Source organism: Carassius gibelio, chromosome B22 (genome assembly GCF_023724105.1).
Source record: "Carassius gibelio isolate Cgi1373 ecotype wild population from Czech Republic chromosome B22, carGib1.2-hapl.c, whole genome shotgun sequence".
Taxonomy (NCBI): Eukaryota; Metazoa; Chordata; class Actinopteri; order Cypriniformes; family Cyprinidae; genus Carassius; species Carassius gibelio.
In genome coordinates, this window is record NC_068417.1 from 38,202,959 (window position 1) to 38,220,084 (window position 17,126).

Sequence of the window (17,126 nt, forward strand, 5' to 3'; positions counted from 1 at the left end):
AGGTCCTAAGATCACTTTTGATCAATGCTATGAATTATTTAGAAATAAATAAATACTACTAATGCATTCTTGCTGAATAATACAAATTCTAAATTTAAACAGACCCCAGAATTTTAAACATTACTTTATGACTTGCACTATAATCTAGTGGATTAAAAAAATAAATAAATAAATACTTCCAAACCATAGGGAATGTGGCCTTTGTTTATTTTTTAGTTTCTTTAATAGCACAATTTGGATCCCGCCACCTATTTTCACACTGATTACACCCAAATATCTCATTTGACAGTACAAGACTGCATTTCAAGTCTTGTACATTGTTTTATATTGTTTTTGTGCCGACTACAAGTGGAGGCTGAAGGTGAGTTGGTTCTCCTTGGGAGAGTGAAGGGGCAGAAAGCCACTGTGTTTATGATTAGCGCCAGCTCTCCGGCTGATTGAATAATTACCAGGCTATTGAGGCCACGTGGAAAGAAAGAAAGACAAAATAAAGGACAAGAGGCAGCCCCTTCTTACCAAGTCAGTCTGCACTGTGCATCCAAACCGACAAGCAAGACAATATGGGTCTGTGGGAAACCTGCTCTGTCCTTTTCCTTCTGGTGAGTGTATGATTCTGTGACTTTATTTGGGATTTCTTAATATGTTTATGATGCAGGGGATATATTTGATCACTTGGAGGGGTTTAAAAATAAAAGACGATGGTGGTTTGTTTTTAAAGATACCCTGTTTTACAGTGATGGTGTAATCAGCTTCACTGCCAAAAAACTGTCAGTGAATGCACTGGATCAGACAGAGTGACCCATGGCTTTTGTGTCTATGTCAGAAACACTTGTGGTCAGAATAAGGCAGGGAACGACAGAGCCCCCCATCCCCCCCAGCATGTAGCTAGTTTTAAGTAATTATTTAATGTTATTTTAGTCCCAGAAATATTAACACATTTAAACAAATAATTGTTATGTTGTGTTTTTATATTATGTCCCAGCATTTACAGTGTGTGGTACATATTAACCCTTTAAATCAATTCTTTTCTTTACTTTTTCTTTTCATTATCCACAATATACGCGATATTAAATATTTAAGATTAGGTTAGGTTTTCCCAGCATGTTCTTTGTAGAAACTAAGACTTGTGTGAAGTGTGTATTTTCTATAAGTAACTTTTTCAATGTATTTTTATTTATTTTAATTTCTGTCTCTGCTAAATGGATCAAATTTAGCAATATTACTGGTCAGAAGTATTCTACTTGACTCCTGTTTAAGGTGATTGAGGAAGTAATAATGGTAAACATCCGAAAGAGTTAGCATAAAAGCACCAATCCAGAATAATGACGATAATGAACTGGTTTCAGATCCTGATTGCTGAAGGCTGGCATGATCTGGACAACACTGAATATGACTGCTGGCCCATAGAAGAACCAAACGATAACAACATGATTAGCTGTGGCGGTAAGTGCTGCTTTTTAGGAAAATGCATCTAATTAGCTATATTCAGTATAGCTTTCCTTGTTGTTGATAGTTCCCTAAAAGGACAATTCATCCAAAAATGATATATTTTTGTCACTCTCACATCGATCTAAACCAGTAAGACTTGTGTGTATGTATGCATGTATGTACAGTACAGACCAAAAGTTTGGACACACCTTCTCATACAAAGAGTTTTCTTTATTTTCATGATTATGAAAATTGTAGATTCACACTGAAGGCATCAAAACTATGAATTAACACATGTGGAATTATATATGGAATTATATACATAACTAAACAGTGTGAAACAACTGAAAATATGTAATATTGTAGGTTCTTCAGAGTAGCCACCTCTTGCTTTGATTACTGCTTTGCACACTCTTGGCTTCTCTTGATGAGCTTCAAGAGGTAGTCACCTGAAATGGTCTTCCAACAGTCTTGAAGGAGTTCCCTGAGAGATGCTTAGCACTTGTTGGCCCTTTTGCCTTCTGTCTGCGGTCCAGCTTACCCCTAAACCATCTCAATTGGGTTCAGGTCCGGTGACTGTGGAGGCCAGGTCATCATCACTCTCCTTCTTGGTCAAATAGCCCTTGATGCCTTCAGTGTGACTCTACAATTTTCATAGTCATGACAATAAAGAAAATTCTTTGAATGAGAAGGTGTGTCCAAACTTTTGGTCTGTACTGTATGTATGTCTATATATGGTCTAATTCATGAACAAAATGATTTGATCTTTATTTTTTTTTATTTTTTTGTGAATTGTTGTCAAACCAAAACTGGCCTGAATTATTCAATTATTGAATTAATTATTGAATCTGAAGGTGAATAAATAATGGCAATGTTTTTGGCGAACTCTCCCTTTACGAATTGAAGATGAGGCCTTAAATGTACAAGCCAACAACTTAAAGTTTCCTGATCAGTAGGCCAACAATATAAGTGTCGTTTATTTGAAAGTTGATTCAAACTGAGTGTGTACCGTCACAGGGACATTTCCTTAAAGGGGTCATATGACGCGATTTCAATTTTTCTTTTCTCTTTGGAGTGTTACAAGCTCTTGGTGCATGAAGCAGATCTGTAAAGTTGCAAAGATTAAAGTCTCAAACCCAAAGAGATATTCTTAATCAAAGTTAAGACTCTGTCACGCCCTTCAAACACGCCCCCACATGTCTACATCACTATGTGGAAATATTTACGTAAAGCCGCCAAAATGTTCACGCAAGGAAAGAAGTGTGGTTTCAGTAACCGCAGTTCGAGTTGAAGCAGTCATGTCAGGGAGAGGCTGTGTGTATCTAGGATAAAGCAAAAGCACTTTATTTGTCCTTTTGAAAGTAGATGCATTTAGGAATCTTTAAGATTACTTCCCACAGAACAGCAACACATTTTATGGACAACCATTTTGTGAACCTAGGAGAGGAGGTCATTCTGACTTTGCTACAAGAATCTGTTATTAGTTTAAGTATTTTCTATTGAATGTTCAAATGTGGAGTTTTGCGCTTTGCGCGTGTGTGTGAGCATGCAGGCGTGTGTGTGTGTGTGGGAGAGAGAGAGAGACAGACAGGGTCACACAGTGGAGTCAGCTGTCTTAACCGTCCGTGGTTTGTTTACTGCAAACATCACATGACCCATTTAAAGAAGACAAAAATTCGCAATGGTAGATCACTTGGAGATTTCTCTAACTTCCCTCACTTGGAGATTTCCCTTCCTTAAATTCCTCGCACCTTTTGACAGGCTTAGAAATGGCTTGGGTTCAGCGTCCACCAGAAAAGGTCACGGATGGGGAGGAGTTCAACGTTACCTACTCTGTCACTGCTTCGAATCGGATGAATCGGATCTTCTGCAGAATGTTTGTCATCATCCACCCTAGTGTTGCTGTGTTCCTGAAACTCGAATGACTTTCTAATCGAATATTATAAAGAGTTATTAGTATGTTAAAACTGTTCTTTTACTTCCAGTCAAAATGCAGTCACTGTTTTGTTTAAAGTTGCTACATAGTTAATCATGTTTTGAAGTCCAATTGCTTGTTTAAAAAAACTTGGATTAGTTTTTATAACCTGTAATTTACAAAACTGGAAATTTTGGTAACACTTTAGTATAGGGTCCAATTCACACTAATAACTAGTTGCTTATTAGCATGTCTATTATTAACATATTGGCTGTTTATTAGTGCATATAAAGTACATGTATAACGGATGACATCCATAATCCTACCCAATACCCTAAACTTAACAACTACCTTATAAACTATTAATAAGCAGCAAATAAGGAGTTAATTTTGGCAAAAGTCATAGTTAATGATTAGTTAATAGTGAGAATTGGACCCTAAAATAAAGTGTGACCGAAATTTCATTCAAAGACATTTTTACAAAAGATGTTTTACTTGTTCAAAAGTTTGGGCTCAGTAAGAATTTATCTGTTTATTTTATTATTATTATTATTTAATACTTTTCTAAGTTTCTTTCATTAAAGCTGCATTTATTTGCTTAGAAAGCATAAAGTTAAACAGCTTTTTTAAATGTTTTTTTTTATTATTATTATTATTTAAAATAACTGTTTTCTATTTGGATATATTTAAATATGAAAATGTGCATTTTCTTAATATTTTTGTGTAAAACATGCATTTTTCATATATATTTCCCATGATATCTTAAATAAAATTAAAAAAGGTCCTAAGATCACTTTTGATCAATGCTATGAATTATTTAGAAATAAATAAATACTACTAATGCATTCTTGCTGAATAATACAAATTCTAAATTTAAACAGACCCCAGAATTTTAAACATTGCTTTATGACTTGCACTATAATCTAGTGGATTAAAAAAAAAAATACTTCCAAACCATAGGGAATGTGGCCTTTGTTTATTTTTTAGTTTCTTTAATAGCACAATTTGGATCCCGCCACCTATTTTCACACTGATTACACCCAAATATCTCATTTGACAGTACAAGACTGCATTTCAAGTCTTGTACATTGTTTTATATTGTTTTTGTGCCGACTACAAGTGGAGGCTGAAGGTGAGTTGGTTCTCCTTGGGAGAGTGAAGGGGCAGAAAGCCACTGTGTTTATGATTAGCGCCAGCTCTCCGGCTGATTGAATAATTACCAGGCTATTGAGGCCACGTGGAAAGAAAGAAAGACAAAATAAAGGACAAGAGGCAGCCCCTTCTTACCAAGTCAGTCTGCACTGTGCATCCAAACCGACAAGCAAGACAATATGGGTCTGTGGGAAACCTGCTCTGTCCTTTTCCTTCTGGTGAGTGTATGATTCTGTGACTTTATTTGGGATTTCTTAATATGTTTACGATGCAGGGGATATATTTGATCACTTGGAGGGGTTTAAAAATAAAAGACGATGGTGGTTTGTTTTTAAAGATACCCTGTTTTACAGTGATGGTGTAATCAGCTTCACTGCCAAAAATCTGTCAGTGAATGGACTGGATCAGACAGAGTGACCCATGGCTTTTGTGTCTATGTCAGAAACACTTGTGGTCAGAATAAGGCAGTGAACGACAGACCACCCCCCCCCCCCCCCCCCAGCATGTAGCTAGTTTTAAGTAATTATTTAATGTTATTTTAGTCCCAGAGATATTAACACATTTAAACAAATAATTGTTATGTTGTGTTTTTATATTATGTCCCAGCATTTACAGTGTGTGGTACATATTAACCCTTTAAATCAATTCTTTTCTTTACTTTTTCTTTTCATTATCCAAGCATATACACGATATTAAATATTTAAGATTAGGTTAGGTTTTCCCAGCATGTTCTTTGTAGAAACTAAGACTTGTGTGAAGTGTGTATTTTCTATAAGTAACTTTTTCAATGTATTTTTATTTATTTATTTTAATTTCTGTCTCTGCTAAATGGATCAAATTTAGCAATATTACTGGTCAGAAGTATTCTACTTGACTCCTGTTTAAGGTGATTGAGGAAGTAATAATGGTAAACATCCGAAAGAGTTAGCATAAAAGCACCAATCCGGAATAATGACGATAATGAACTGGTTTCAGATCCTGATTGCTGAAGGCTGGCATGATCTGGACAACACTGAATATGACTGCTGGCCCATAGAAGAACCAAACGATAACAACATGATTAGCTGTGGCGGTAAGTGCTGCTTTTTAGGAAAATGCATCTAATTAGCTATATTCAGTATAGCTTTCCTTGTTGTTGATAGTTCCCTAAAAGGACAATTCATCCAAAAATGATATATTTTTGTCACTCTCACATCGATCTAAACCAGTAAGACTTGTGTGTATGTATGCATGTATGTACAGTACAGACCAAAAGTTTGGACACACCTTCTCATACAAAGAGTTTTCTTTATTTTCATGACTATGAAAATTGTAGATTCACACTGAAGGCATCAAAACTATGAATTAACACATGTGGAATTATATATGGAATTATATACATAACTAAACAGTGTGAAACAACTGAAAATATGTCATATTGTAGGTTATTCAGCTACCTTTTGCTTTGATTACTGCTTTGCACACTCTTGGCTTCTCTTGATGAGCTTCAAGAGGTAGTCACCTGAAATGGTCTTCAACAGTCTTGAAGGAGTTCCCCGAGAGATGCTTAGCACTTGTTGGCCCTTTTGTCTTCTGTCTGTGGTCCAGCTCACCCCTAAACCATCTGGATTGGGTTCAGGTCTGGTGACTGTGGAGGCCAGGTCATCTGGCGCTGCACCCCATCACTCTCCTTGGTCAAACAGATTTTGATGCCTTCAGTGTGACTCTAGAATTTTCATAGTCATGAAAATAAAGAAAACTCTTTGAATGAGAAGGTGTGTCCAAACTTTTGGTCTGTACTGTATATATGTCTATATATGGTCTAATTCATGAACAAAATGATTTGATCTTTTTTTTTTTTTTTTTTTTGTGAATTGTTGTCAAACCAAAACTGGCCTGAATTATTCAATTATTGAATTAATTATTGAATCTGAAGGTGAATAAATAATGGCAATGTTTTTGGCGACCTCTCCCTTTACGAATTGAAGATGAGGCCTTAAATGTACAAGCCAACAGTTTAAAGTTTCCTGATCAGTAGGCCAACAATATAAGTGTCGTTTATTTGAAAGTTGATTCAAACTGAGTGTGTACCGTCACAGGGACATTTCCTTAAAGGGGTCATATGACGCGATTTAAATTTTTCTTTTCTCTTTGGAGTGTTACAAGCTCTTGGTGCATGAAGCAGATCTGTAAAGTTGCAAAGATTAAAGTCTCAAACCCAAAGAGATATTCTTAATCAAAGTTAAGACTCTGTCACGCCCTTCAAACACGCCCCCACATGTCTACATCACTATGTGGAAATATTTACGTAAAGCCGCCAAAATGTTCACGCAAGGAAAGAAGTGTGGTTTCAGTAACCGCAGTTCGAGTTGAAGCAGTCATGTCAGGGAGAGGCTGTGTGTATCTAGGATAAAGCAAAAGCACTTTATTTGTCCTTTTGAAAGTAGATGCATTTAGGAATCTTTAAGATTACTTCCCACAGAACAGCAACACATTTTATGGACAACCATTTTGTGAACCTAGGAGAGGAGGTCATTCTGACTTTGCTACAAGAATCTGTTATTAGTTTAAGTATTTTCTATTGAATGTTCAAATGTGGAGTTTTGTGCTTTGCTCGTGTGTGTGAGCACGCAGGCGTGTGTGTGTGTGTGTGTGGGAGAGAGAGAGAGACAGACAGGGTCACACAGTGGAGTCAGCTGTCTTAACCGTCCGTGGTTTGTTTACTGCAAACATCACATGACCCATTCAAAGAAGACAAAAATTCGCAATGGTAGATCACTTGGAGATTTCTCTAACTTCCCTCACTTGGAGATTTCCCTTCCTTAAATTCCTCGCACCTTTTGACAGGCTTAGAAATGGCTTGGGTTCAGCGTCCACCAGAAAAGGTCACGGATGGGGAGGAGTTCAACGTTACCTACTCTGTCACTGCTTCGGATTCCTTTTATGAATACGCCGTTAAAAACCAGATTTTCCAGTTCAGGTGAGCGCGACACAATGTGACAATGCCGGCCTTCTCAAATGTGCTTCATTGTGTGTAGAAAACACTTTGTACTTTATTGAATGTTTAACATACCACATGAGCTTTTTTACACTATACCCTTCACTTTCTCCCACAGTAATGCCTCCGAGGCCAAAAGATTCTGCCTCGAGCACCAATGTCCCGCAAACTGGAACAACGCCAATGAAGATAACTGCTGCGTTTACCACGCCAACATTCACTCCTGTCCTCTTGCGCTCATGGTCAGTGCTGTGAAGCCAACACAAAGTGCTCTTGGATTTTGTCACACTGCTGCTGAAGTTTTTGAAATTAAAACTAGGCTAAACGTAGCACATTTTGGCACCACATCCGAGGCCATAAAATGACAGTACTGAAGTATGATGTATTGTTGTCATACAGTAAATGCCCTGTGGATGTTGTGTGTACGAGCATGTGTGTGAGTCTTGAGTGTTTCTAAACTACTTACGCTTCAGGGACAAATTTGCTGAAATGATGTAAGCGAAATCTTAATCATGTTGTCATTAAAATGTGGTTCCAAAAACAACAACAACAAACATATAATTGAATATGCAGTAATTAAATCTATAAAAAAATCTAAATTAAACAATATTATTTAATTTAATCAAACTGTTATTTAAATCTAAATTAAATAAAATTGAATTATAATGAAAAACATGTCTCTTGTGCTCAACAAGGCATTAGATAAAATACAGTAAAGGCAGTAAAACAATGAAATATTATTACAATTTAAATTAATGGTCTTCTATTTTAATATATTCTCAAACTTAATTTATTCCTGTGATGAGAAGCTGAATTTTCAGCAGAGTCACAGGATCCTTCAGAAATCAAACTGATATGCTGATTTGCTCCTCAAGAGACATTTCTGATTATTATCATTGTTGAAAAATGTAGAGCTGCTTAATATTTTTGTGGAAACAGTGATACTCTTTTATACTTCAATGAACAGAACAATGTTTATTTAAAATACATACTTTTGGTACATCATAACAATTTTTACTGTCACTTTGGAGCTATTTAATGCATCCTTGCTGAATAAAAGTATTGATTTCTTTAAAAAATTACTGATCCTATTCTTTTGAACAGTAGTATTATTTTGGTTTATATAAGCTTTATAGGGTTCTGATTTGTGGTTTACTGTATAATGTATAAGCTTTATAAAAACAACTGAGGTCTTTGGTAGGACCATATATTTAGTTAGGTGTGTGTGTGTGTGTGTGTGTGTCTCAACACTGGAAAGTGGGCCAGCCTTGATGAGCACTTATTCAGGTTCTAGTTAAACTGGTGCCATTAATTTTACCATGTGGAAAGCTGTTATTATAATCTGTACATGATGTTTGACAGTCAATATTAGCCTTGATTGCTTCACAACCCTATAAACCTTTAACAGTCAGATGATTGTATTTTGTCTGTTTAGAGAGGCGGAGGGATCTGTGGTCCCTGGATTCCAGACGATGGCGAAATCGTAACCCACACCGTATCCAAAGCCGGCAAGATGAGCCAACTGCTCTGGACATCAAAGGTTACAAGCATTTCATGTAATATAATTATTTCTTTACAAATTTTTTATGGTGATTGTAATAATTTGTTACCCAGGTGGTGCTGGTCCATCTAGGAGTTACATCGGTCATTGCTCATATCAAAGTGGGACAGATGCATGCAGCACTAGAGTCCAAGGTGTTAGTAGTCAGCGCTCAAGGTTAGATTAACTTGTTAAATTCTTTAGGGATTTACGGAAAATATGTCTTCAAACAATTGGTACATCAAGGATATAGATGTAATTCAAGGTAGTGTTTGATTAAGCAAGGTTAATTGTTGACCTACTCTAATACTGGTCCAGGAAATCATTAGTGTCATATGAGAACAAAATTAAGGTTTGTCCAGGGATGTTTGTCGAGCTTATGTTACGTTCTCATTTGTACTTGTGTGTCAGTGTGTGGCGACGGCGTCTGTGAGCTGGAGGAGAGCTGTCTGACGTGTCCCGCCGACTGTGGGGTTTGTCCCATGTCCACATCCATCAGAGTGGCCATTGGGCTTCCTGTGGCCTTGTTCTGCAGCGGTTTCTTCTTGACGCTGGTGGTGAGAATGTGGGCTCAATACTTGACAATGATTTGCAAGTCGATACAACTTGCAGATGATAAAATGGGAAGGAATAGATACAATGAAGGAAGGAATAGATCAAATGGAGCCTCTTTTGATTTGAACCAAGTAAGCAATCAACTCACAACTCAGTAGCCACATTAGCAACATGCATAACATTGCTCTAGCAATTACCAACAATACCCTACAAGGGTTTTTCATATTTAAGTACCATTCACATTTTTTTTTTTACAGATCCTCCAAAGAGACATGGTAACGATAAAGCTTTGATATGATATGAGCTTTGGAAAAAAAATTAACTTGCAAAACTTTTGCATTTCCCCAAGAAATTTAGCGTTTACTTTGGTTACTTGCAACACCTTTGTGTTTCCCCTTAATTAAACTTTGTGTTTGCATGCATCTCATACTGTTTTCTATCACCACCTTCTTTTAGAGGCTGAAAAACTTGTCAGTAATGTATTATTCTAAAAGTTGTTACATTTGTTGCACACCATAATACTTGTGATTTCCCATCATGAGTTTTTTCCCCCTCCCTAGTGGCTGCAATACCAGAAACAGAAAATGTTTTGGGATGAGAGCTGGATCGTCAACTACAATAATATCATGTTTGGTAAGAGGTTTTAGTCTCATCCACTGTTACATTAACAACAACACTGTTTGTATTACTTTATATGACAAAACAATTCTTAGTCAGTTACATTTTCTTTTTCTAACTGAACATCCCGTTTCATGCCAAAATAGAATTGGTTTTCTTGGTCATGAAATACTTTAGCATGTATCCTGAAATAGTTTTGGTCCTTACAGGTAAAGTGTGTTCCACAGGTTTTTGTAGCAGCACAAGTCTTCAGACTGTGAAGAGGAACTCGAGTGTGAGTAGAGTCACAGATGTGACGGTCTGCACTGCAGTCAACACCAACTTCAGACCACGCTTCATTCAGGCCGGCATCTTGTGAGTGTTTCCAGTGAGACTGCCTTTTGGGGATCTCTGCTGATGCTTTTTATAAAACTAATGGTCTTGTCTCGTCTCTTTTTTTTGTCTTGCCTTTTTTTGTTTGTCATCATGTTTTTTATCTTGACTTTGATTTGTTCTGTCCGTTTTTGTCTTGTCTTGTTTTTTTGTATTGTCTTTTTGTTTTTGTTCGTCTTGTCTTTGCTTTATTTAGTTTTTTGTCCTTTTTATGTCTTTTTTTTGTCTTGTATTTTTTGTTTGTTGTCTTGTTTTTTGTCTTGACTTTGTTACGTTCTGGTCTTTTTTTGTCTTGACTTTTTGTTTTTGTTTGTCGTTTCTTTGTTTTTTGTGTTATTTTTTCTTCTTGTCTTTTTTGTTTGTCGTCTTGTTTATTGTCTTGACTTTGATTTGACTTGTCTTTTTTGTATTGTCTTTTTGTTTGTTTTTGTTTGTCTCGTCTTTTTTGTTTTCCCATTACTTTGTTTCATTTGTTTTTTGTCCTTTTTTGTTTTTATGTCTTTTTTTGTTTTGTCTTTTTTGTTTGTCTTATCTTTGTTTCATTTTGTCTTTTTTGTTTGTCTGTTCTTGTGTTTTTTTATTGTATTTTTTATTGCCTTGTCTTTGTTTTTATGTTTTGCCTTTGTTTACTTTTGTCTTTTTTGCTCATCTTGGGTTTTTTTTGGTCTTTTTTCCCACTTGTATATCTTGTCATTTGTTTTGCTTTGTCATTTAGTTTTTTTTATGTTTTTGGTTTGTCTTGTTTAGTTTTTTGGCTTCATCTGGTCTTTCTTTTTTTGTCTTGCCTCATTTTTTGTGTTGTGTTGTCTTATATCTTAACTCTTTTTGTTTTTACAGTGATGGAAGGACTGTAGCTGTAAAACACATACAGAAGAAACACTTTACCCTCACTAAAACAATCAGAAAAGAGGTCAAAGAGGTCAGGTGTGTAGCTGTACCCACAGTTTTTGCAAATTAAACTACACTGAAATCAAACGTGCTTTTACTTGGAAAAGTGGCTTGTTCAAGATTTTGTGATGCCAAATATTAGGTGAAAAAACTTAAGATTGTTATTGTTTCTTTTTTACCAGGGAGCTTGATCATCCAAACCTTTCCAAGTTCTTAGGAGGCTGCATTGAAGTTCCTTTCATAAGCATTATCACTGAATACTGTCCAAAGGGAAGCCTGGCAGACGTGCTGTTGAACGAGGATGTCCCCATCAATTGGGGTTTTCGGTAAATCTGTCTTGTGGCATTGTGGGAAAGCTCTTTAAAAGCTTCCGGATAGTACTTCATAAATAAAATGAACACTTAATGTCTACAGATTGTCGTTTGCTACTGATATTGCTCGAGTAATGGCTTACCTGCATCAGCACAAAATGTTCCATGGCCGTCTTCATTCACGCAACTGTGTGATCGACGACCGGTGGGTCTGCAAAATATCAGGTACATCACTTTAGATTTTCTAGAGGCGCACTTTTTAGATATATTACAACAACTTGAGTAAAAAATCTGAAATAAGACATATAATATTTAATAATACAGATTACGGACTCATGGCCTACAGAAAGGAGGACTTTGAGAACATGAGCATCAGTTTCCAATGTCAAAACGTCTGGCGCATGTATTGCGCACCTGAAGTTCTTCTGAGAATCAGCACCAGTTTCACAGCCGCAGCTGATGTGTACAGGTTGGAGAAATGCTTGAACCTTATGTATTTTTAACCATTAAATTTTTAACTATTAAACCATTTTTAACCATTTTAACCATTTAAATATTAAATACTTTTGTTTTAGCTAATAAAAACATATTTATTAAATACATATAACGTTAAGTGTAAAATATTTAATATTTCTCAATAAACTTGCTTAAGTATTAATAAGTAAATAAATTAAAAAACTTAAAATTCAAATTTTTCCATTAATTCAAATAAACAAACTAATAAATAAATACACTGCCTGCAAAAAGTTTGGAATACATTTTGTATTATTATTTTTTTGTAAAGATGCTCACCAAGGCTGCATTTATTTAATCAAAATACAGTAAAACAGTTGTGTTGCGAAATATTATTACAATTTAAAATAACAGAATTTTTTATGTACATATTTTTTAGAATGTAATTTATTTCTGTGATATAAAGCAAATTTTTTTGCATCATTGCTCCAGTTTTCAGTGTCAGAAATCATTTTAATAATAGAGCAAAAAAAAGTATTATAAATGATTACAAAAGTCTTAATTATTCAATTTTGCTGACATTGTAAATACATACATTAATAAATAAATACATATCTAAAGGAAAAGTATAAATAAATAAATTAAAATGTGCAAATAAATAAATAAAACCATTAAACTAGATAATTATATTAAAGTTATTAAAAGTCTAGAAAATGTCCGACATGACAGGAAAAACCCTGTCCTTTTCTTCAGATAGATGTAAATGTTTTGTATGTTTTATAGATGCATCCTAGAGCAGCGGTTTGTTCTCAAACAAAACTCAGTCTCTAAGAAGCATGAAATATACATTTGTCTTTCCTTCGTTTTCTCAAGCTACTCAATTATCTTGGTGGAAATCGCGACTCGCAGTGACCTTATTTCAGTAAGTATTCGAGTATCAGGAAGGTGCTGGGTTTTTTTAGACCGTTTTTTGCATAAAAGGCTGATGATAAGAAGTGCAGTTGTTGTTTCATGAGCAGGAACAGGCAGATTCAGTGGAGCTTGATGTCATGTGGCGCCCATCACTTCCCAAACTGAAGGCTGGGAAATCAGACAATGATTGCCCAGATCCCGATGATTACTGTGAGGTTTGTATGGACATAATTGATGCATGCTGTTTACTTAAGCACATTTCCTCTTGTGGCACGTTTCGCTGAAGATCAATTACTTCAATGAATTGCTGTTGATGCAAATGTTTACCATGCCTGATTAAAAGATGATAACTGTGGATAATCAAATTTCACGCAGCTGATAAAGAGATGCTGGAACCACAATGTGACCATGAGGCCGACGTTTGAACAGGTGAAAAAGATGCTTGATAAAATGAACCCACACAAGGTCAGCCCTGTGGATATGATGATGAACCTGGTATGTATCCCATCTAATCAAGTCTTACTTTTACAGTTATTAAAATAATACAATTACTGAAAGCACAATAAGCATAAAGTGACTGGCCACAGAATAATTTGAGGAATTATATGCACCAGGTATTTATTTAATGGTATAATAATAGTATACATTATTACTGAACAGACGGCAAATAGTATATATATATATATATATTTTTTTTTTTTTTCTAGATGGAAAAGTACAGTAAACATCTGGAATCTATTGTAGCCGAGAGAACACAGGATCTTCTTCAGGAGAAGCAGAAGACTGACCGATTACTCTATAGTATGATGTTAATAGTAATTATTATTACATAAGAAAAAACACGTCAATAAATAAAGATACTTAATAAATGTTGTCCAAATGGTTCCACCTAGTGGACATTTAAAAAAAAAAACATGTGCTTGAGGTACACACACACACACACACACACACACACATATATATATATATATATACGTATGATTAATATATTTTTAATTAATATGTTATTTCTATTGGTGACAGGTATGTTACCAAAAGCAGTGGCTGATGATCTTCGTCAGGGACGTACAGCAGAAGCCCAAAGTTACTCCAATGCCACTGTATATTTTAGGCAAGCCTGAAAATTATTTATATATTTGTAATAAATAGTTTCTTTTAGCGGCAAGTGACATTTGGTTAAATAATATAATATAACATAATAGATTAATAAGTACAGTTACTTTTTATAAAATGTATTTTATGCTCACCAAGCTTGGATTTACTGTAAAAATAGTAATATGAAATACTTAAAATAACGGTTTTCTATTTTAAAATATTTTAAAATGTAGTTCAGAAACAATTATTTACTCTTTTTGCCATGCCTTTTCTGTCACTTTTGATCATTTTAATGCATTATGCCTAATAAAAGTGTCATATTCTTAAAAAATAAATAAACAAAATAACAGACCCCAAACCTCTGAACTAAAGTATGTATTGTATCCTAAATGTTCTGCTGCTCAAATGATTAATCGCATCCTAAATAATTTTCTTTACATTATATAAGTGTACTTTGTATATTTATTATGTATATATAAAAACACACACATACAGTATATATTTTGAAAATATTTACAAGTTTATACATTTATATATCATATTTTATATGTTTCATATTATATATATTCATTTGTGTTTCTATTGGCCAGTGACATAGTGGGCTTCACCCAGCTGTCTGGCTCCAGCACCCCTCACCAGGTTGTGGATTTCCTCAACAAGCTTTACACCACATTTGATGACATCATCGACAACTACGATGTGTACAAAGTGGAAACTATAGGAGATGCCTGTGAGTGCGGTTACAGAGGTCCAGCTTCCTTTGCTCGCCACACTTTTGCATCAAATTACACATAAATCAATGAAAAACCTCTCTCTCCTCAGATATGGTGGTCTCGGGAGTACCTAAAGAGAACGGGATCCATCACGCTGGGGAAATCGCCAGCATGGCGCTGGACTTGATCAGTGTCTGTCACGTGTTTAAAATCCCACACAAACCCACCACACAGCTTAAGATACGAGCTGGCATTCATTCAGGTCAATATAGCTTCAGTCCTGCATCTGTCCTGAACTTAGCATCAAGCTACCTCCTCTGAATGAGATGTATTTTATGTTATCTTAGGTCCCGTTGTAGCTGGGGTGGTTGGCACCAAAATGCCCCGGTACTGCTTATTTGGCGACACTGTAAACACTGCGTCCCGTATGGAGTCCACCAGTGAAGGTATTTGGGCAAACGCGGCTGTTTGTGCAGAGTCAATAAGTAACTGATCCTGTCCGCCATTTCTGGGGGAGTGGAATCTTGTAAATATTTGCACTGTTTGATTGGTTAAAATGTAATAAAATTGAATGCTGTATGCAAATATTTCCCCTTCTTGAACTTCTGTAGAGATCAAACAAAGCTAAAGCTTTCTACCACATGTGCTTTTCTAATCGACTAATCGTTGTTTTATGATGTTTGCAGCTTTAAAGATCCAGTGCAGTGGCTGTACAGCAGATCTTCTACACACACTTGGTGGATATGTGCTGATGTGTCGTGGGTCTCTCAATGTGAAGGTAAAGCCCGAGACACACTGCATCACTACATCATTGCATGTCGCACTGTGCCACATGGATCTAATAAACTTGCCCACGACGTGACTGTACGATGATGACACCTATTGACTCGTACACTACAACGCACGTTACTATAGTAGAATAAATTTTGCATGCGCAGGTGGTAAACAAAAAGAGCATGATAAATCACACTTGTGTGCTGAAAAAAAGTGGAAGCGGCGAAAGAGGACGGGAAAAGAGCTTGTACAGTTTTATGTTTTAGCATCATGTCGCGTTGATTTCATGTCGTGTTTTTATTGGTTGGTCAGTAAAACGTTGTTCGTAGCAGCAAACACACTGTCTGATGATCTTACTGTATCACAAATTACATTTTTCTTGAGGAAGAACAATACAGAACCCCACACATGGCATGCCGGAAAAGAATTGTATGCTAAATCGTTTGCACTCGATTTATAAATTGTGCGCACAATTTACTAATTTGTTTCCTCGATTTGCTAAATTGTGCACACGATGTATACATTCGAGAGACTGAGTTAGTAAATTGTGTGCATGATTTAGCAAGTTTAGGGAATGATTTATCAAATCGATGGAACAAATGAGCAAATCGAGGGAACGAAACAGTAATCACGTGCACATCTTAGTACATTGAGGGAACGAATTAGTAAATTGTGCGCACAATTTATTTATTTGTTTCTTGCATGCAAGACAAGCAATGTGCTAGTACACAGTAAGTCACTTTAGATTTCATGCAGACTTGAAACATAACTAAAACATTTTTTTTTGGGGGGGGGGGGGGGGGTGTGATATTTTTGTGAGAGAATGCAAATTTTCTCAGGGTTATGCAAAATCAAGAAATGCAATACTTTTTTAAAAATAAAACCGTTTAGTGAGAAATTGATAAGATTCTTAATACATTTGCAAGAGAATGCACTTTTTTTTTTACATTGTATTATCTCTTGAAAATATGTAATTGCTAGAAATGAGTAGTGAGCGCATCGAGGAGACATAGTTGTCTAAATTATTTGTGTACTCTATTGTTTAGCTGTAGTATTTATGATGCTTTTATTATCATAATATTTTATATTATTTATAATAGATTTGATATTTTTATTCAGAAACTGATCTGCTATATTTCAGACCTTTCTACCAAATCAATCTGCTATTGGTCTTTTTCTTCCTGAGATGATGGTATGGTCCCCTGAGGCTGAACTGCAGACCTTAGCGCAGATGTGATTTATCTCAATTAGGACTCGGTCTCAGCTGGCTTTTGTGTTTTCACTTAAGTGATGTCTGTTCATTATGCACAAGTGAATACACACACACCCTCTGCTCTGTCACTCTCCCCCCTCTTTCTTTCTTTTATATGACGCTGTTCTTCGGAGTATTGTGTTTAAGATTCACCGGAGGAGATTTACTAAT

General features: G+C 35.6%; 1 protein-coding gene across 1 annotated transcript in view; it reads left to right on the forward strand.

Moving 5' to 3' along the window:
- The window catches only part of LOC127986885 (atrial natriuretic peptide receptor 2-like), a 17,645-nt gene continuing 519 nt past the window's right edge, over positions 1-17,126 (forward strand). Inside the window, exons 1-22 of the mRNA XM_052589142.1 lie at positions 1-599; positions 1,347-1,443; positions 7,322-7,454; positions 7,591-7,718; positions 8,912-9,012; positions 9,087-9,189; positions 9,424-9,569; positions 10,128-10,200; positions 10,302-10,539; positions 11,395-11,481; positions 11,628-11,771; positions 11,860-11,981; positions 12,081-12,225; positions 13,083-13,131; positions 13,226-13,336; positions 13,497-13,616; positions 13,829-13,922; positions 14,145-14,232; positions 14,807-14,946; positions 15,039-15,191; positions 15,277-15,375; positions 15,616-15,707. Of these exons, the coding sequence (XP_052445102.1) occupies positions 561-599; positions 1,347-1,443; positions 7,322-7,454; positions 7,591-7,718; positions 8,912-9,012; positions 9,087-9,189; positions 9,424-9,569; positions 10,128-10,200; positions 10,302-10,539; positions 11,395-11,481; positions 11,628-11,771; positions 11,860-11,981; positions 12,081-12,225; positions 13,083-13,131; positions 13,226-13,336; positions 13,497-13,616; positions 13,829-13,922; positions 14,145-14,232; positions 14,807-14,946; positions 15,039-15,191; positions 15,277-15,375; positions 15,616-15,707 (2,502 nt within the window). The 5' untranslated portion in view covers positions 1-560. The remainder of the gene's footprint in view (positions 600-1,346; positions 1,444-7,321; positions 7,455-7,590; positions 7,719-8,911; positions 9,013-9,086; positions 9,190-9,423; positions 9,570-10,127; positions 10,201-10,301; positions 10,540-11,394; positions 11,482-11,627; positions 11,772-11,859; positions 11,982-12,080; positions 12,226-13,082; positions 13,132-13,225; positions 13,337-13,496; positions 13,617-13,828; positions 13,923-14,144; positions 14,233-14,806; positions 14,947-15,038; positions 15,192-15,276; positions 15,376-15,615; positions 15,708-17,126) is intronic.